This window comes from Engystomops pustulosus, chromosome 5 (assembly GCF_040894005.1).
Source record: "Engystomops pustulosus chromosome 5, aEngPut4.maternal, whole genome shotgun sequence".
NCBI classification, from domain to species: Eukaryota; Metazoa; Chordata; class Amphibia; order Anura; family Leptodactylidae; genus Engystomops; species Engystomops pustulosus.
In genome coordinates, this window is record NC_092415.1 from 124,734,306 (window position 1) to 124,756,457 (window position 22,152).

A 22,152-nucleotide genomic window follows, 5' to 3' on the forward strand; every position below is an offset into this window, starting at 1 on the left:
AAACAAACAGCGGGTTGTTCAGCTCCTCTTTAGGTCCCATTGTGATGCCAGCAGCTCACAAACAATGACGTTGGCAAGCGGCTGATGTCATTGTGTATGCTGGCCAAGCTTGAAGACTCGGAGATGAGCTGAATGACCCGAAGAGGAGCCACATGACCAAAAGAGGCACTGGAGCACACTAAGCAAAAAGAGGACCTGCGTACAGTATACATTTTTTTTTTATGAAAGGCTTGTCACACTCGGGGGGTGGGCTGGCTATATGCTGGGTAGGGCTGGCAGGCTATATAATCACTTTTTTATAGAATTTTTGATATTTTTTAAAATTGCAAAAAAGTGACATTTTTGACTTTGGGTGCTTTTTTCAGTTACAAACTGGGGTTAAACGCAGTCAAAAACCGTTATTGAACTTTTTTGTACTTCAGTGTATGATGCTGTGTAAGATCTCATTGTTTGCTGGATGGGATGATGTTTTCATTAATACCATCTTGAAAAGTGTATGACCTTTTGATTGCTTTATATTATTCCGACTTTTAGGGACAATTTTCTGTTATGGGTTCATTGCTGGGAATAATTTTTTTCATATTTTAATAGTTCTGACATTTTGTAACATGGTGATAACTAACAAGTCAATGATTTTGCTTCATTATTTATATTTATGTGTGATGTAGCAAATTTTTTTCAATTATTTTCATATTTTGACACTTCTTTTTAATTATACTTTACGGTTAGTGGTTAGAATGTAGCCCAGACAGGGTACAAATGTAATAGTTATTTTTTAGTAATTTTTTTGCCCCAGAGCAGCATAAGAATACAAAATGTTTTCTCCTGCATCCTCCGCATCTTCTTGTGGATGACTAAGGAGCACAATACCATCACCGTGCTCCTTCATCTTTAAAGGAAACCTATTATTTGATTTAATGCATTATGAAGCAAACATACCATGAGAATCAGTGGCGTAACTAGGAGAGGCTGGGCCCCATAGCAGATTTCTGCAAAAAAATATATACATAAATGTGTGCCCGTCCGGCTATAGCCTGGCAGGCACACATCGGCGCGCATCGGAGAGGAGGAAAGGTGATCGCGGCTCACCCCTCCCCTCTCCATACGTTCTTGTGAATGTACCCCTACATGGACATATTTATACAAGTACACAAATTTATATACTTATACATACACACCTTTATATACTTATATACACATAAAGTTCTACACGTATATAGTTGCACCCATATACATACAAGTATACACTTATACACACACACACATTTATGCACTCATATACATTTATTCACTAATACAGAGTGTATACAAACTCACACAGTATATACACTGACCAAATATACACATACATACAGTATAAAAAGACCAAATACACACATACTGCATATACATACAGAATATACACACATACAGCAAATACACACATATTCAGTATATACAGCATATACACACATACGGGGAATACACACATTCAGTATATAGAGCATATATATATATATATATATATATATATATATATATATATATATATATATATACACATACTATATGCACAACATATACAAAAAGACACATACATATATATATATATATATATATATATACACACATATATACACACACACACAATAAATACAGCATTTGCATCTTTGCATATATAGACAGTATATGCATATATACACAATATACACAGTATATGCATATATACACAATATACACAGTATATACACAGAATATACATATACACAGTATATGCATATATACACAATATACACAGTATATGCATATATACACAATATACACAGTATATGCATATATACACAATATACACAGTATATACACAGAATATACATATACACAGTATATACACAGAATATACATATACACAGTATATACATATATACACATATACACAGTATATACATATATACAGAAATATACATATATACAGAAATATACACAGTATATACACAGTATATACATTTATATACACAGTATATACATTTATATACACATATACATTTATATACACATATATATATTTATATACACATATATACACAGTATATACATGTATATACATGTATATACACATATACACAGTATATACACATATACACACAGTATATACATATATACACAATATACATATATACACAATATACACAGCATATACATACCTTTTAAGATGTTTGGATGACCACCCGGCCGTGGCATCAGGCAGGTGTTTCCAGTGGTTGTTCGGGCGGGTGTTCCGGTGGGTGTTCGGGCAGGACGGAGGGGGGGTTGGTGTGGTTGCACGTCCGGGACAGGGGGGGCGAGGGCAGAGGGTGCGTTCGCAGGGCGGGAGGGCAGAGGGTGCGTTCGCAGGGCGGGAAGGCAGAGGGTGCGTTCGCAGGGCGGGAAGGCAGAGGGTGCGTTCGCAGGGCGGGACGGCAGAGGGTGCGTTCGCCGGGCGGGAGGGCAGAGGGTACGTTCGCTGGGTGGGAGGGCGCGTTCGCCGGGACGGGGGGCGTGGTGTCAACTGTGCCGTCGGTGGAATGTGTCAGCGGCCAGTGTGTTAGGCGGGCTGCGGTCACCTGTGCCGGCTAAGGGGGGTGGCGGGTGGGAGTTTCAGGGACTCGGCAATCCAGGAGAGGTGGTTGGGCCAGGAGAGAGGGCAGTAGCCGAGACACAGAGGGAGGGGCCCGGGGACACTATCTGTCAGGGACCCGGCAGTGCATTCCCGGACCACTTGGCAAAGCACTGCACACAGGGTCCGTGCATCCCCGGGCCCCTGAACCTCATGGGCCCCGTAGCAGCTGCTACGGCTGCTACGGCGGTAGTTACGCCACTGATGAGAATAGTACTGCTACACAGGATCATATCTTGGTTAATCCCTGAGCTGAGTGGTTTTGCTGAAAAAACAATAACATTCAGGACCTTGGGAAAGCTGGGTCAGGCATGTCTGCAAAAATAAAAACATTACACACGGGAGCTTGGAATTACGGGATTAAAGAATGACTAGGCAAGACTAGTCAAGCATTAATCAACCTGAGCTGGATCACTCATACACAGCAGCTGGTGCAGCAATTGATTATTGTGTCTGGAAGTCAGAAAACTGATTACATCATCATCTCCTGCAGAGAGCAGGAAAGCAAGTGCTGGATCAGCCATAGAAGTGACGGTGCTTTATTATCATAATGTTATATTTGTTTTATCAGCAAAACCACTCAGCACAGGGATTAACCAAAATATGATCCTGCATCAGTGTAGCTACAGCATTCTCAAGCTATGTTTGTTTCATAATGCATCAAATAAAATGGTAGGTTTCCTTTAAGAAACCACACAGCAGGTTCACTTGCATGTGTGTCCTATGGATGTGCATGCAAGTCATTACATGCAAGTCATTACATACTGTAACAATACCGGCTCATCATTGGAGCTGTTGGAGATACAGGAAGGGCCACGGTGCTGGTGCTCCAAAAGGACCAACAATGATCCAGTTAACTGTCTGTGAGAATGATGTGCAGTGGGGGTGCTGCCCCTTGCTGTTTCTATATTATAGTTACCTTAAGCAGATTGTAATACAGCTAGCTTAACTGCTTAGCAGCCGGGTCCCGCTGCATGGAGAGGGATCATAGGCTGAGCCCTCTCCATAGCCGGTAATTCTTTGCTGCATATTGCAGCAAAGACTTACCGGTAATACCCGCGATTGGTGCTAGCACCATCTTGCCTAGGATCGTCTCTCCCCATGACGTCATCGGGGAGCGGCGATCCGTCTCCATGGTAGCCTTGGCTCTTCTGAAGACCCAAGGCTATTTAGTTTTAACCCCTTCATTACAATGTGCTGATAGCACATTGTAATGAATGAGGAGGAAAATCCCCATATACTGCCATACTGTAGTATGGCAGTATATGATAGGATCGATCAGACAACCTAGGGTTGAAGTACCCTAGGGAGTCTGAAAAATAGTACAAATAAAAATAAGAAAAAGTTTAAAAAAAATTATAATAAAAAAACCTAAAAATTCAAATCACCCCTCTCCCTAGAACTGACATAAATATAAATAAACAGTAAAAATCATAATCACATTAGGTATCAACGCGTCCGAAAATGCCCAATCTATAAAAATATATTAACATTTTTTTTTATGCGTTTAACCCTGTAACGGAAAATAGCACCTAAAATCGAAAATGGCACATTTTGAAAAATATTAAAAAATCTATAAAAAGTGATCAAAAGATCGGACAGTCCTAAAAATGATATAAATTAAAATATTATCAAATGTCACACCACCCACAGCTCCGTACAACAAAGTATAAAAAAGTTATTAGCACCAGAAGATGGCAAAATAAAAAATAAAAATTTCTACAAGAGGTTTTAATTTTTGTAAATGTATGAAAACATTATAAAACCTTTACAAATTTGTTATCCCCGCAATCGTACCAACCCAAAGAATAAAGTAGACTTGTCATTTGGGGTGCTCATAATAATATCCAAGCCCACAAGAAAATGGCGCAAATGCGTTTTTTCACCACTTTCACTGCCTTTGGAATTTTTTTCCCCGCTTCCCAGTACACGGCATGAAATATTGAATACCAACACTATGAAGTGCAATTTGTTACCCAGAAAACAAGCCGGCACACAGCTCTTTACGTGTAAAAATAAAAAAGTTATAGATTTTTGAAGGTGGGGAGTGAAAAATGGAAATGAAAAAACAGGGAAGGGCCCGGTTAAACAATAAGCACAGCCATCGGAGCCTTTAACCCCTTCCTGACGAGTACTGTATTAGTATGACACGACGGGAGGGTGCTTACGTACTCCCAGAGCTGGATCATAGGGGGGCTCGCGCCCCGGGGCCCCCACCACTTTGCCCTTAAAGGGCCCCCACCAAATGTGGGGGATTCGGGCGGTCACCTCCCACAGTATAGTTTGGTCCAGGCTCCCCGGGCCATACACATTGCACCTACCCGAATATAGTCTATGGCAGAGCGAGGGAACAATAAGTTCCCTTCTTTGCCATAGACCATCCTTCAGCAAGATGGCGTCCGCCTGCCACTGGCGTTGCAGCGTGTGACGTCACAGCGCACCAACGTCACAGCGGCGCGACGTCACGTCGCCTCCTGCAGCAGGGCGCCGCCATCTTGCTGAAGCTCCGCTATCCACCCGAGGAAAGATGAGGACGGCATCGGGGAACGATGGAAGTTGAGTGCAATTGTATTATTTTACCTAGAACTGTATATAATTATTATGGGGGGGGGTGTATAGTTATAATAGCAGTCTCTATATAGTTAGTTATTGTATGGGTCTGTAAATAGTTATAGGGTGTGTATATAGTGATTATAGGGGCACTGTATATAGTTATTATTGGAAGTGTATATAGTCAATATAGGGGAACTGTATATAATTATTATAGGTGGACTGTATATAGTTATTATAGGGGGTGTATATAGTTATTATTAGGTTACTGTATAGAGTTAATATGGGGGACCGTATGTAGTTATTATATGGGGACTGTGTATAGTTATAGGGGGGCTGTATATATAGTTATAAGAGGGCTGTATACATAGTTATAGGGGGGCTGTATATAAAGTTCTAGGGGAGCTGTATATATAGTTCTAGGGGGGCTGTATATATAGTTATAGTGGCTGTTTATATAGTTATAGGGGCCGTTTATATACAGTATAGTTATAGGGGCTGATTATATATAGTTATAGGGGAGCTGTATATATAGCTATAGGGGAGCTGTAATATAGTTATAGGGGAGCTGTATACAGCGATTTCTAGGGGAGCAGTATACAGCGATTGCTGGGGAGCTGTATACAGTGATTGCTGGGGGACCTGTATATAGTGATTGCTGGGGGACCTGTATATAGTGATTGCTGGGGGGCTGTACATAGTGATTGCTGGGCCAGCTGTATATAGTGATTGCTTGGGGAGCTGTATATAGTGATTGCTGGGGTTGTATACAGTGATTGCTGGGGGAGTTGTATATAGTGATTGCTTGGGGAGCTGTATACAGTGGTTGCTGGGGGAGCTGTATACAGTGGTTGCTGGAGGAGCTGTATATAGTGGTTGCTGGAGGAGCTGTATACAGTGATTGCTGGGGGAGCTGTATACAGTGATTGCTGGGTGAGCTGTATACAGTGATTTCTGGGGGAGCTGTATACAGTGATTGCTGGGGGAGCTGTATACAGTGATTGCTGGGGTCCTCCATACAGTGATTGCTGGGGAAGCTGTATACAGTGATTGATGGGAGAGCTGTATATAGTGATTACTGGGGGGCTGTATATAGTGATTACTGGGGGAGCTGTATATAGTGATTACTGGGCACTGTATACAGCGATTGCTGGGGGAGCTGTATAAAGCGATTGCTGGGGATCTGTATACAGCGATTACTGAGGGAGCTGTATACAGCGATTGCTGGGGGGAGCTGTATATAATGATTGCTGGAGGAGCTGTATATAGTGATTGCTGGGGGAGCTGTATACAGTGATTGCTGGAGGAGCTGTATATAGTGATTGTTTGGGGAGCTGTATATAGTGATTGCTGGGGGAGCTGTATATAGTGATTGCTGGGGGCTGTATACAGTGATTGCTTGGGGCTGTATACAGTGATTGCTGGGGGAGCTGTATACAGTGGTTGCTGGGGGAGCTGTATACAGTGGTTGCTGGTGGAGCTGTATACAGTGGTTGCTGGGGCTGCTGTATATAGTGGTTGCTGGGGGGGCTGTATATAGTGAATGCTGGAGGAGCTGTATATAGTGATTGCTGGGGGAGCTGTATACAGTGATTGCTGGGGTCCTCCATACAGTTATTGCTGGGGGAACTGTATTCAGAGATTACTGGGGGGCTGTATATAGTGATTGCTGGGGGAGCTGTATATAGTGATTCCTGGGCACTGTATACAGCGATTGCTGGGGGAGCTGTATACAGTGAATGCTGGGGGATCTGTATACAGCGATTGCTGGGGGAGCTGTATACAGTGATTGCTGGGAGAGCTGTATATAGTGATTGCTGGGGGAGCTGTATATAGTGATTGCTGGGGGAACTGTATACAGTGATTGCTGGGGGAGCTGTATATGGTGATTGCTGGGGGATCTGTATATAGTGAATACTGGGGGAGCTGTATACAGTAATTACTGGGAGCTGTATATAGTGATTGCTGGGGGAGCTGTATATAGTGATTGCTGGGGTGGTCTATACAGTGATTGCTGTGGGAGCTGTATACAGTGATAGCTGTGGGAGCTGTATACAGTGATCGCTGGGGGAGCTGTATACAGTGATTGCTGTGGGAGCTGTATATAGTGATTGCTGTATACAGTGGTTACTGGGGGAGCTGTATTCAACGATTGCTGGGGGATCTCTATATTGAGATTCGTTCGGGATCTGTATATAGTGATTGCTGGGGGATCTGTATATAGTGATTGCTGGGAGATCTGTATATAGTGATGATGGGGAGCTGTATACAGGCAGTCCCTGGGTTACAATGAGTAGAGGGAGATAGTCCAGCTCAAACCACGTGTAAGACGCTGAGTGTTGGAGAGCACGAGTCCTCGCCCCAGACGAGTGAAATCCACGAAAACAAGTAAATGATCCGGCTCAAATCCAAGTAGGTCACAGCATAAAATAGTTTCTTTATTTAGTCCATTTTAAAAAGACATGGGAAACAGCAAGGAATCCAACGCGTTTCAGACGCTCAAGGCGTCCTTAATCATGGATAATATAAAACTTCACAATACCGGTATTTAAACAAAGAAATCATGTCATGTGACAGATGAACCCTCCTCCGTGAAAAAGGAAGTGTAATTAGGGTGGCCGGACAGACAGCTGGTGTAAGTATGGCAACGTCATGAAGCTGTCCGGCCAGCCATACCTCCAAGGGGAGTGGTCAAGCAGTCAAACCAAGGGGCGAGCAACGTCACCATGGCAACCGCACGCCACTCCGCAATAACAGGAATACATGAAGGATCCATATCGCATGAGGAATAAAAGACAAGGTAAGTTTGATCACGATAATAGGATCGAGGTGTGTACGAAAAGCTTTAGTAGCAAGTATGCCACATGCGATATTGAATCTGTGAAAATAGACATGAAGACATTTTAAAGAAAAACATGTAAAACGTATATAATAAAATCAATAATTTCGTGCTGAGATAGACAGGCGTGGTAGGAAGGAAACAGAATACAATCATAAATGACAGACATGAAATAGGATGGAATTAATAATGTAACATGATTTCATTCCTGATATTCATGCCAGAAGGTGACATAGAGTTTAATTGCATGATCCAGAAGGCCTCCCGGTCTAAAAATAATCTCCTAATGTCGCCTCCTCTTCTTGGGACTATTACCTTTTCTATCGCAAAGGCTGTAAAGTTGCAAGTGCGTTTTTGGTGAATATTTCTAAAGTGGGTTGAGGCTCCACTTATATTGCGGGAGTCTGATCCCAAAATATCATTCAGGTGCTCCAAGATTCTAGTTTTAAGTCTGCGTGTGGTGCAACCAACATAAAGAATATTACACTCAATGCATTGTATCACATAAACAACATTATAGCTATTACATGTTAAATGATGTTTAATGTAAAAGATGTTGTTGTGTGAAGTGTCATAAAATGATTTGGTAGGTTTAATATAGGTGCAACATTTGCAACGTTTTGAACTGCAGCGAAAAAAAACCTTGATTTTGTAACCAGGTTCTCTGAGGTTGTTGTTCACTAATCATTAAGGGAGAGAGAATGTTGCCTAGTGTACACCCTCTTCGTGCGACAAATTTACAGCCGTCTTTAAGGATATGTTCAATTTTGCTGTCGTCAAGTAAAAGAGGGAGATGTTTTGAGACTATGCGCTTTATGTCCTGAAATTGCAAGCTGTGCTGAAGAGAAAGTACCGGTGTGTTTCTATGTATAATTTTAGTGTTGCTGCGTTGTTCCCGGTTAAGATTAAGTAGGGTGTTACGATTTTTATTGCTAGCAATGTGTTTCGCTCTATTTAGTGACCACCGGGTATAACCTCTGCTGGTTAATCTGTTGGAAATTTGTGTGACTTCTTTGTGAAAGTCAATATCAGAGCTGCAATTTCTCCTACTTCTCACCATTTCTCCAACAGGTATGGCTTTTGTAGTGTGTTTAGGGTGTTGACTAGAGTAGTGCAGGATAGTGTTACCTGCTGTAGGTTTTCTGTAAGTGGATGTAGCAATTAAAGTGTCAACCTCTCCGCGTAGATTGAGGTCCAGGAAGGTAACCTCACTTGCATTGGAATAATAAGTGAAACGCAGATTAAAGTCGTTGGAGTTCAAATAATCCAGGAATGAGGGTATGGCAGATACATCGCCCCCCCAAATTAGGAGGAGATCATCGATGTACCTGCCATACCACTCAATATGCGCCAAAAAAGGATTCTCTTCAGTGTACACAAACTGTAACTCCCACCATGACATAACTAAATTAGCTAATGAGGGCAAATATTTCGCCCCCATGGGGACTCCCTGAATTTGTAAATAAAATTTGTTAGAAAACATAAAGTAGTTGTGAGTCATGAGGTGATGTGTTACTTGCAAATCAGGAGAATAGTTGCTGTATGTGTTGCGATGGAATTCCAATGCTCTGATTGCTATTGTGTATGGGATTGAAGGATAAAGAGAGACAACATCACAGCCTAACCAGTGATGGTGTTTACGCCAAGTGTATTGATTGAGATTTCTGAGAACATCAGAGGAGTCCTGGAGATAACCAGGGACCCTCTTAACGAGTGGTTGTAAGAGAGTATCTAACCACTCTCCCATCCTTTCGTTGATAGAGCCCATACCAGAGATGATTGGTCTCATGGGAGGTGGGGAAATGTTTTTGTGGGTTTTGGGTAACCCGTGTATGATGGGAATCAACGGCTCATGTACATGTAAATAATCACTTTGTTTGGGCGTAATAACACCAAGGGAAACACCTTCATTAATGATATTTGAGAGATTATCATTGAAAATCTTTGTGGGATTACAACTTAATTCCCTATAGTCCCCGGGTTACGTACAAGATATGTTCTGTAGGTTTGTTCTAAAGTTGAATTTGTATGTAAGTCGGAACTGTATATCTTATAATTGGAACCCCGGTCAGAATCTTTTTTGGTCTCTGTGACAATTGGATTTTAAAAATGTTGGATTTTTATAACGACCAGGAATAACAATAAATCTTAATTACAGACACCTGTGATAACTGTTATAGCTGTTTATTGTAGCCCAAGGATAAAGTACAGTAATTTAACAATATACAGAGGTCATCTGTAAGTTGGGTGTTCTTAAGTAGGGGACTGTCTGCATAGCGATTACCTGGTGCTGTATGTAGTGAATACTGGGCGCTATATATAGCGATTACTGGGGAGCAGTATATAGTGATTGCTGTTCCCTGTCTGGACTACATTCAATGGCCCCCCACCAGATTTTGCGCCCAGGGGCCCCCACCAACCTTAATCCGCCCTGCGTACTCCCGTTCAGAGCCCACACCATAAAGAATGCGTGTCACCTACATATTGTAGCTGATACCCTGCTGTAACACCTGTGACCGGAGATTCTTCCGATCGCAGGTGTTAACCCCTTACACGTCGCGGTCAAGCAGGACGGCGGTGTGTAAGGGGCTTCTGAAGTAGGTCAGAACCCACCCCCACGCCACTTACCTGGATGGTCCGATCCTCTGATGCCAGCCCCAGGGTCTGCCAGTGCAGACAGAGTAGTCCGGGAACCAGGTCCTGCCTCCTGGACCTGACTGTAATCTTCTGAGCTTACGCAACATTCTCAGTGTACCACATTACACCTTCAATACAGTGCACACACATTAGAAGCATTGCACTGTGTAAGCTGTATATGAGCTGGAACAAGCGCTCAACACCATTATTCCCTATACACATCTAATAAAGTACATTAAAAAAAAAAATCATGGGAAAAAAAAAAAAAAGCTACATAGTATCATTGGTATTGCCACATACCAAACTGTACAATAGATCATCAATGAATATATCAGTGAATAGAACAACTTGTCAATACTTTAGTATTTTTTGGTTGACGGAGCTGGTTGTGGGCTACAACCAGCTCCGTCAACCAAAAAATACTAAAGTAATGCTGCTACAAAAATGGTGATACTAAACCAAATGCATTTTTTTCTATTCTAGTTTTCCTCCAGTAGAATTGGACAAACATGAATAAAACTATATAAATGAGGTGTTACTGTAATGATAGTGATATATAGAATAAATACTGTATATATTATTTTTATGCTACAGTGAACGGAGCCCCCAAAAAATGCTAAAAATCAAAAACAAGAATTGATGATTTAATTTTCCTTCACACATTTAAGAGTTAATAAAATCTCATCAATAAGCTAAAGACCCACTAATAGAATTCTATTTTAATGGTATCCAATCTTTCAAAAAATAAGCCCTTATTTGTCCAAATAGGCACAAAAAGAATGACTGTAAAGCCTATAAAACTGTTTCCGATGCGCGCCGTCAAAGAACGGTGAGGCAGGAAGTGACTTGTGGATGTTCCTGATGGCTTTCCACCCCCCCCTCCATTTCATGATTGTTGCTATTGGCTGATCAATGCAGACTGGCAAATAGCTGCAATTTTACTTATGACGTCAATATTAAATGGTGATGGTGGCAAGATGGCGGCTGTTCCTAACAGCCATCCATTTTGCCTCACGGTCCAGATGGGTTTTGCTGCCGCCCCCCCCCCCTTCCTTCCTGATCCATGTTCGCAACTATTCGATGTAGACTAGCCAGTAGCAGTTATAATGTATTTGTCACAATGGGCATCACAGGGGTTAATTGTTGCTGTCTAGGACAGAACCGATCAGCAGTGGGAGGGGCCATGTCTGGTGGCATCATGCCCTCTCCCAGAGAGTTCCAGTTGACCGATCTGTGCACCCACTGGTGGAGAAGGGTTGGATTTTATGTGGATAAAAATATTTATAACAGCGTTCCACTATTCTAATCCCTCCGTTCCAGAGGTTATGCGGCGTGCGACGGAACTGTACGCAAAAACAAAAGAGAGGTCTCCCTGGAAACCTTGTTGGGCAGCCACTTGGAAAATGGGGACATCAAGTTACTCAGCAATCAGAACATGGTGTTGGTCAAGTATAAGGACAAAAGGGATGTCCTTGTTCTGACCGCAATTCATGGGGACTACAGCACCCTCACCCCTGAACGAGGTACCACCACTGCCGCCAACAAGCCACACTGCATCCTTGCTTACATTAAATACATGGGTGCGTTTGATCTGTCAGATCAGGTGCTAAAGCTGTACAGTGCCCTATAGAAAGAGAAATATGGTACAAAACGCTGGCAGTGTACGTTGTACAGATGGCACTGTACAGCTCTTACCTGTTATTCGTATGTGCAGGTTAGGCTGTATTTTTTCTCCATTTTCAAGAGGCAGTGATTAGAGAACTAATATTTGGAGAATAAAGACAGGGACCCAGTACCTCTGGATTAGATGTCCCCATGTGTTTTGCCAGAACAACATTTTCCCGGTGAATTCCTCAAGTCTGCTTCATAGGAAGGACTCAGAAAAGAGTTTGTTCCAAAAAGGAAATTAGGAAGGACGCTATATACTTGTAGAAAGTTCAAACAGCACACAAAGAAAATTCAGATGGGTGCAAGCTTGCTGAGACCGGGCTCCAGATCCTTTGGATATAATATACGAAAAACAAGCAGCACTCCAGGACGTCAATGGTCAGGTGAAGAAGGTGAAAATGCTTTATTCCATGTTTAGGAGTACAATAGGGTACAGCAGCAACGTTTCGGCTCCAAAAAAAGTCTCCTTGGAGCCGAAACGTTGCTGCTGTACCCTGTTGTACTACTAAACATGGAATATAATAATAATAATAGATCTGTGAGAACTCCAGAGTGACAAAATTTTAGTTGGTCCCCTAATACTTTCCACCTACTTATATGCAACACATTCACAATTTACGTTCAGCCTTTGTTGTGAATTCATTTCGTTCAAAGGAATTATTGTAACTACTGTTAGGTCAAATTGTTAACAATACTCCTTGATTATTTACTTGAGGGATATAGTTTATACAGTTTATAGGGTCACTTGTTGGTTTTATTTTTTTCATTTAGGTTTTCTATTTTCCCTCTCAGCCACTGGATTTGTTAGCACATGCTTTATAATTCTCCAAGTTCTTTATTTATGTCACAAACTCCACAGACTGGAGTCCAAACACGGGGTGCACCTGCTCTATGAAGTCCCAACATTTAGCCCTTAAGCTCCGCCTAATTCCACAAAATGGTGTCCTTACGATAAAATTTACTTCACACAGTCTCAGCACCCAGTCCAAACAGCCACCACCAACGAGTTACTTACGTAAAGAAGGCCGTAGGTACCTCAAACATACAGACTATGCACACTGATGATTCACACATGCAATTGCTACATATACTTTATAATGGTTGGTTTCGTGGGGGGCGACGAAGGCTCATTCTGAGCCGACACGTGCATCGGGGACGTGGGCTTCCCGGACAGTGGAGTAGATTACTTGTTTCAATAAGGTAAGAACTGGCATTTACTATTGAGAGGTCCATTTATGCTATTGCACACTATAGTGACCCTCTCAAGCTGTCGAAATATATGTATTTGTTGGATGGCATCCAACAGGTCTCATGTCACCTATTGTAAAGTTCCTCATGTATTTTCTCTATATATGCTTGATCTCCATACTGTCTGGGTTTAGACTGCTATTTTCTCCTTGTTTCACCATCCATTTGTATTGTATCCTGTGGACACCTTTACTACGGTGCCACTATTAATTTTTATGGCTTGCAATCAACAATTTTATTGTTTATATTGTACCAATAAAGATTCATTTTCTATTACAAGTGCTTTATAATCTTAGTCTTGTCCTCCTTCCCCTTGTTTTGTGGGGTACTCTTAGTTTACATATCCAGTCTTCTAATGTATAGAACCCTCAAACTGAACAAAGCCATGTGGCCGCTTCACTAATTTAAAGTCCCAAGGTTTTTGACCCGCACCCCTGGCTGTGATATCACCGTGAGGGGGAGTTTTTTCTATCCCCCTCCCATCAGAGAGGTACTCTCTGGGTCTGGGGTTTTATTAAAACCCCTAACTTTTGATTGAAAGATGACAAAAACGTGCTGCTACTTCCAATCAACCGGGTACCTCATTACCATTTACCCCATAGCAAACTCGGGGTGTCTAAGCCTAATATTAGGGGTGTTCTGCAATTGACTCTAATGAGACTAGGCTTCCGGTACTCGGTCCAGGGGTGTATCTAGATCTTATAACTGTCCCGTGTAACTGGGGACCCATAATTATGAATTACACCCCAGTTATGGACAGCTAGTAGATCATACATTAAATAACAGCATGGAATGTCAATCAGCTGCCTCTAAAGCCAGCAAGATCTTGTCATGTATCAAAAATGTTATTGACTCTCAGGATAGGGATGTAATATTAGTACTATACAAGGCATTGGTTCGGCCACACCTGGAATATGCTGTCCAGTTCTGACCTCCAGTCCATAAAAAGGATGCCCTGGAGCTGGAGAGGGTTCAATGAAGAGCCACAAAAATGATACGGGGTATGGATGGTCTCAGTTATGAGGAAAGATTAAAACAACTAGATTTATTATGGAAAAGGGACAACTACGAAAAATATGGTGGTAGATTGTTTCAGATTAAATCACTATGAGAACTGTCAATCTGTGGAATAGCCTGCCTCAGGCGCTGGTCAAAGCAGGGACAGCAGAGAGCTTCAAGAAGGGTCTACATGCCTTTTTACACCTAAATAACATTGATGGTTATGTTATATAGAATGGTTTACTATAAATCTCTTCCTTGTCCAATCCCTTCCTTGGTTGAACTTCTTTTTCAACCCTATAAACTATGATATTTCCCATTGTATGAATTTTGGAGGGGAAGCAACACACAGGTCCCCTATTTCTTTGATCTCTTTGTCTCCAGAGCTGAGCTAGCAGAGTTGTGAATTCCTGCACTTGCTCTCTGTGGTGTTGGCTCCAGCTAGTCCAGCTGTAACAGTAATTAACTGTAGCCAGTCATAATTTTAAAACACACACACTCCTGATCAGCAGGGAAAGAAACAGGTAAATCACCTCTTATTATTTCATTTGCTGTGAGTAATCGGTAATGCTGAAAAATGAATTATACGACTTAGGATATCTGCACAAAAGAAATCTAGCACTAGTTCTAAGTCTCAGGACCTGCTTTGTAGCGTGTGACTGTACCGCTGATGCTGCCTCCCACTTTGCTGCAAATGTTGGCTGCCTGAGGCGAGAGGCTCAACTTTACCCATGGCCGATGCGCCACTGAATGCAGCACAAATCGCATGGGCTGTAGGACTGGTTCTGTTGCTGGGTTGTTTTTGTTGATGAAGTATAGTCAATATTGTGGAATCCTTTAGTCGTTCTAGGTGTGAAAGTATGCAGAGGATGCATGTGATTTTTGTGTAGCATTTTTCCTGTTTGCTTCCTTAAAGGGAACCTGTCACCAGGAGAGCCATTTTTAGCACTCGCACTCCCCCAGTCCCCACAGAGCATAGTACATACACTGCCAAAGTGTTTTTGTATAAAAAATTGGTTTTACAGAAAAAAAGATATGTTATATTGTACCTTTCATTAGCATCTGCTGTGTGACTTGGCAGTTGCCAAAAGGGAGGGTCTGGTAAGGAGCAGTTCCCCCCCACCCTTGGGAAACCTCCATGTGACCTTTTCAAATATATGAAAACACCCATCACTGGGCTTAGCGACGCCCCCTGCTCCTCTACAGCCAATCCCGAGTGAGGGGAGTTATTCATATATTTGAAAAGGTCACATGTTTTCCAAGGGTGGGGGGGAACTGCTCCTTTCCAGCCCCTCCCATTAGGCAACTGCCTAGTCACACAGCACATGCTAATGAAAGGTACAATATAACAGATCTTTTTTTCTGTAAAACCAATTTTTTATACAAAAACACTTTGGCAGTGTATGTACTATGCTCTGTGGGGACTGGGGGAGTGCGAGTGCTAAAAATGGCTCTCCTGGTGACAGGTTCCCTTTAAGGAAGCAAACAGGAAAAATACGGGAAGCTGTTATGGTGTCCTCTGTGTGGTGATCCTCCTAGCTAGTATAGAGGGCAGATTCCTTCTTTCTGGCTGGTATAGAGGGGAGATTCCTTTTCCCCTTATCCTCAACTCCCATCCTCTTATAAGTCGTTCCTTTGTATCTTCCACCAAGATGGGGGGACAACAGACTTTTAACACTTCCTATCCTGTATACCCAATACGGGATGTTTATTTAGTCACTCATTCAGCCCCCCTCAGGTGGGAATAACAAAAGAACCTGGATTCCCATCCTGGCATAGAGGTGTGAAGTGTCTCACAGAGGGACATATATATATATATATATATATATATATATATATACACTTCCCATTACATGGTGTCATAAAAATGGTGAACGGCGGAAATGGTGTAGTTATCCATATACTGGCTTCAAATATTTTTTTAATCTCTGTTCATGTCTGTTTTTCAATTCAGGTGTGGCTGGGGTTGTAAGGAATGCAACATCCACATGCAGGCCCTGAAAAATTTGTTCTTCGTCCTCAGTAGTATAGAAAAAGGTATCGAGGTGTGCTCACTGCAATTTGCCAAAATATACTTAAGGGAAAGTCCAGAGCAGCACACAATAGAAAGGTGCATGCAGGCCTAATTGGGCCGGGCAACAGGTCCTCAATAATATGAAGTGGAAAAAAAGGCAGCACTCCAATGGGTTCAGATAAAAATAGAAAGTATGCCACCTCACTAGGGGAGTATAAAACCCTTTGTGGGTGGGAGCATATGGTCCAGGAAGTCAGACAAGTCCAGTCCGTGTCAGTTCAGACTAAGGGAAGTGTGCAGAACATACATACTGTCTGACACCTTGGGCAGTCAGGAGACTAAGCCCCAGAGCTGAGGTCCACCATCGGGGCTCGGCTCCATCTTTACCAGCCCAGCCTGAAGCACAGGCTGTGAGCACATCTTCCTGTGGACCTGCCCTCCGACCAGCTTTCCAATCTGCAGAATTTGCTTCTGTTAGGCCGTTGAAGTTCCAATAAAGAACTGTGAGTTATTTTGCACAATGTTGCTCCGTGTGATCCCTGGATCAGGCTGTTCACAATCACAGGCTCCCCATCCTTCATCACCCAGAGATCCCTACAAACACCTCAGGGATTGCCCCAGGGAGAAACTTATTACATCAGCCTCTCCCTCCATTTTTCTTGCACACACCACCTGATGGAGTCCTGCCAGGCTGTAGATGAAAGGCCAAAGAAGAAAGGCTAGGCCCCGGATCTTCATCCGGGCATTCAACCAAGGGGTATTAAAAAAGCAATACATTCTCGGCCCACATGCAAAGGGCCCTTATAGGACAGGGTGCCCTGGGCAAATACCTGCCCCATAACGCCAGTCCTGGCAATGTGATACTCGTTTGGATACAGAGGCACAGTGAAAACTCCATGACTATAGCGGGTACCTGCTACACCATTTGCCTGGGGTCTTTGTAAGGCCTACACAGGTCACTGCCAGGAACTGGAGCTATGCTCATAACATCAATGCTGCACTGGTGCTCTTTATTTTCTTCACAACCCCTTTAGGGTTGCACGATGCAGCAAAATCTTGTTGGTCTACAATACTTTCAGAGCCAAAATGGTTCAATCAGAGATCGCATTAACGCCTCACCAAGCGTCATAGACGCATGATGAGGCGCCATTACTCCCCAGAATAATTGCCAAGCGTAAAAGTACGCTTGGCAATTATCCCCTGTAGTGTGTGGGCTGAGCGGTCCGGAGCGCACAGCAATGGTGTGCAGGACATGACAATGGCAGCGCACGGGCCGGCACTGCTCAGCTCACACTACAGCGCTGGCAGCCTCTAGAATGGAGCTGCTCCGGGTAGCCGTGATGTCACGGGAGGGGGCGGAGCCTCCGGGAAAGGGGCGTGGCTTACTACACAGTCTCCTCACAGGAAGTAGAGCTGTAATGGCTGCTGCAAGTAGAACGTGTACAGGTACTGTGTGCATACATGTGTATGGAGGTGAGGGGGCCTGACAGGAGTGGATGTGATAAGGTCAGGGAAGACCTGTATGTCACATGGGACTGCATGTCTTGCAGGTGCTGAGTTGGCATGAGGTGTATTTTACATAGGACTGCATGTGTGACAGGTGCTGAGGTGGCATGAGGTTTATGTTACGTAGGACTGCGTGTCTGGCACGTGCTGAGGTGGCAGGTGTGTGTTACGTGGGACTGCATGTCTGGTGCTGAGGTGGCAGGTGTGTGTTACGTGGGACTGCATGTCTGGCAGGTGCTGAGGTGGCATGAGGTATATGTTACGTGGGACTGCGTGTCTGGTGCTGAGGTGGCATGAGGTATATGTTACGTGGGACTGCGTGTCTGACGAGTTCTGAGGTGGCATGAGGTATATGTTACGTGGGACTGACGCAAATTCAATTAATAAAAAACCTAAAAAAAAACGCCGCCCCCCAACACAGACACCAAAAAAAATAAAACAAAATTTCTTTTTAAAAAAAGCATTTTACAAAGCAATCATCAAGGATTTGCAGTGTCAGCTGCAGTCTGGCCACTGGGGCTCGCCGGTGGCTGCCACAGTCTGGTCACATGGGGAGAGGGATACATTGTGCGTTAGCTGCAGTCTGGACGTTTGGTGTCAGCGGCGTTAGCCACAGTGTGGTGGTGGGAGGTTTCGGCGGGCCGCAGTGTGGTGGTGGGAGGTTTCGGCGGGCCGCAGTGTGGTGGTGGGAGGTTTCGGCGGGCCGCAGTGTGGTGGTGGGAGGTTTTGGCGGGCCGCAGTGTGGTGGTGGGAGGTTTCGGCGGGCCGCAGTGTGGTGGTGGGAGGTTTCGGCGGGCCGCAGTGTGGTGGTGGGAGGTTTCGGCGACTGTGGTTGGGGGGTTGGTGGCGTCAGCTCCAGTCTGGGCAATGCATGATGTAACATCACTATAACTGCCTCAATTTGCTATTTAAACACAGAAGATACTGACACATGATTTCTTATATAAATAGCGTCTATCAACATTATATACAGCTATGAGTTATATACTTGTATTACTGAAAATTTCATACTCCTTCCCGGCTAAAAATACTCCTCAAAAATAGTGAGAGGAGTATTATTACCCTTCTAGAAATATGTTAGTGCGACCTCTGGGTTCAATACCGGGTTTCTGGTGCTTGCGATACTGAATGACCTTCACAGACATCTGCACAGCAGAAATCGGGCAGGGGATCCTTTGTGTAGATGTACCAGGTTAGGAGCAGAGCAGGGACCACCTCATCAGGGAGATATCACCATCTGTCCATATGTGGAGTCTCAACATCTCCCATGGTTTCCCCAGACACAAGGGGGGAGATTTATCATAAGTCTCTTAGAGCAGAACTATTTTAGTTGCCCACGGCAACCAATAAGAGCTCAGCTTTTCATTTCATGCGGGTCCGTTTGCCATCCGCAAAAATTGGATGGTACGCGGACATCAAAAACACCAGTCCACATGAGCCCTAAGTTATACTATTGAGTATACTCTTTTATATTAACATTACCAGGACAACCTTTACAACACATATACTACACTGTCATAAAGCTCTCCTGGCAAATCACTGGTTGACCTTTATTGATCACATGTGTTTCAATGGAAATGCAAATGCTATCAGGATGAGGTCCACCCCTATACATTTGCAGTGCATTTCTAAACGCAATCTAAAGGCCCCATATGAACGTACCATAAACTTTCAAATAATACTTTATTTCTTTTCTTGAAAGTATTGTATCGATATCGAGTATCGCAATACTTTTCTGGGTATCGTATCACACTCAAATTCTGGTATCGGAGCAACAATAAGCCCCTTATAAACATACAGGATGGCATGCACTGACAAACCTTACAAATCTTACAAACATGTATGAACAAATTCGGGTCCGTACCAAATTTAGCAGATTCAGCACCCAAGAAGCTGAACAGATGCTGCAGTATGTGGTTTACGATTGTGTTTGTGAAAAATTGCCAAACTGGTTGACTTGACTACTGAGCAGCCTGGCTTGCAACCAATTTAGCAACCACAGGGGCATGGCTGTAATTGGGCAGGTCAGACATGTGACTGCAGTCTATTAGCAGGTTCTGCAGCAGAGCACTGCTTTGTGTAACTGCGTAAGCTAGGGAGAGGTTGCTACTAGTCATATGGTCAGTCATATAAGCAGGGACTTCTCAAATACCAACAATTGCCCCTTTCGGGGCTCTTAGGTAGGTATAGGACGAAACAGTGATTAGAGACAGGTGGAAATCTGAAATAATTACCATTTTTAGTGCATTGTGATGAACTGCATTTAGCTACTTAACTTCTTGGCAAACACCTAGAGCCCCTTTCGAATATTGGCACCACATTTGTCTTGTGCCACTCACTGGGCTCCTTACAAGTCATTAGGGAATATCTGAATTTTAAACAGGGGCACAGCAATAACAGAACTGAGTTCTTTAAGAACTCTGGGGTGTAACTGATCTGATTTTATTATGCTTTGATTAGATCTACATTCAGCCAGTCTAGTATACTACAGGATGCATTACCTGCACTGCACCACCGACACCAGATGTTCTTTTATTTATTGTATTTAATGTAAACGTAGCTAATCCCCACCTTCTCTTGGTCAGCAATTAACAATATCCCATTTTTAGTATAAAGGGTCCCACCTGCTCTGGTCTTTTTTTGCATTTAGAATACTTAATACATTTTGGGGGGGGTTATTGTGTTTTGTGTTATTTCTACATAGTTAGAAACAAAGCATCACCTCTTGTGGCATCTGCTACAAGCTGTCTCATAAAATTACCGTATATACTTGTGTATATATGTATGTATAAAATGTGCTGAAAAAACTCACCTTGGCTTATACACGAGTCAACCAAAAAATAAAAAACTTAATACAGTTTTAATACAGTGTCTGGATCGTTGGTGCAGGTTTTGATCTTCGACGCGAAGCTCCTGATCTTCGGCGCGGTTCCCGGCGGCTCCTCTTCTTTCTTCTCTAGCCGGCAGAGACGCGCCCATGTGATCTGCTGGTGGGCGCACACTATGATGCGGCAGTGTCGGACACTGGAGGGTGAGTACTAAGTTTTTTATTTTTTATACACTTGGCAGGGGGCAGGCTGTATACTACATGGGGGCTGTCTGTATACTATATGGGGGCTGTCTGTATACTACATGGGGCTGTCTGTATACTACATGGGGCTGGCTGTATACTAATTGGGGCTGGCTGTATACTAATTGGGGCTGGCTGTACACTACTTGAGGCTGGTTGTATACTTCTTGGGGCTGACTGTATACTACATGGGGCTGGCTGGCTGTATACTACTTGGGGCTGGCTGTATACTACATGGGGCTGGCTGTTTACTACATGGGGCTGGCTGTATACTACATGGGGCTGGCTGTATACTACATGGGGATGTCTGTATACTACAGGGGGCTGGCTGTATACTACAGGGGGCTGGCAGTATAGTACATTTGGGCTGGCTAGCTGTATACTACACCCTTGGCTTATACTCGAGTCAATAGGTTTTCCCAGTTTTTGGTGGTAAAATTAGGGGTCTCGGCTTATACTCGCGTCGGCCTATACTCGAGTACATATGGTAACCTGCTAAAATTTGATAAAATGTCTCTCCCTCACAGATGAAGAAGCAACCAAGCCTCAATTAATATGTGGTAATTATGTATGGCTAACCAGTAAATCTAGTCATATTAACCAACAACTATATGTAAAACAATAAAATAATGTATTGCTACAAATATGTCTAGGATCTTTGAATTTTCTTACCTATCTCCACAAACTTTGTTTTGGCAGAGTTGAGCTGTCAGATTTCTCTCATCGTTTATTGGTATTTCAATGGAGGTCATTCCTAGATCAGAAGGAGCAAAAGAGATACTTACCAAATAAAAAAATAAACTGAACAAGAATATCAACAAATATATTCTTAGATTTAGGAAGCAACATATGTTAGTTTTCAAATACTTATCGTAATAAAGGTTTTCATTAAAGAGTCATTCGAAAATGTTACACACTGACAAATATGGAAGAAATGGGGGAGATTTATCACTGACTTTTTGGTGTAAAAAAGTGGCAAAAAATTTGCA

At 43.0% G+C, this 22,152-nt stretch overlaps 1 protein-coding gene across 5 annotated transcripts in view; it reads right to left on the reverse strand.

Annotated features, from left to right (window-relative positions):
* The window catches only part of MOCOS (molybdenum cofactor sulfurase), a 551,645-nt gene that overhangs the window by 161,796 nt on the left and 367,697 nt on the right, over positions 1-22,152 (reverse strand). For 4 of the 5 annotated variants that reach the window (XM_072152958.1, XM_072152962.1, XM_072152959.1 and 1 more), the window contains one exon: positions 21,836-21,917. In XM_072152958.1, coding sequence (XP_072009059.1) covers positions 21,836-21,917 — 82 coding nt within the window. Of the gene's footprint in view, positions 1-20,605; positions 21,118-21,835; positions 21,918-22,152 lie in introns of those variants that run through there. The other variant, XM_072152961.1, reaches the window with a different exon arrangement.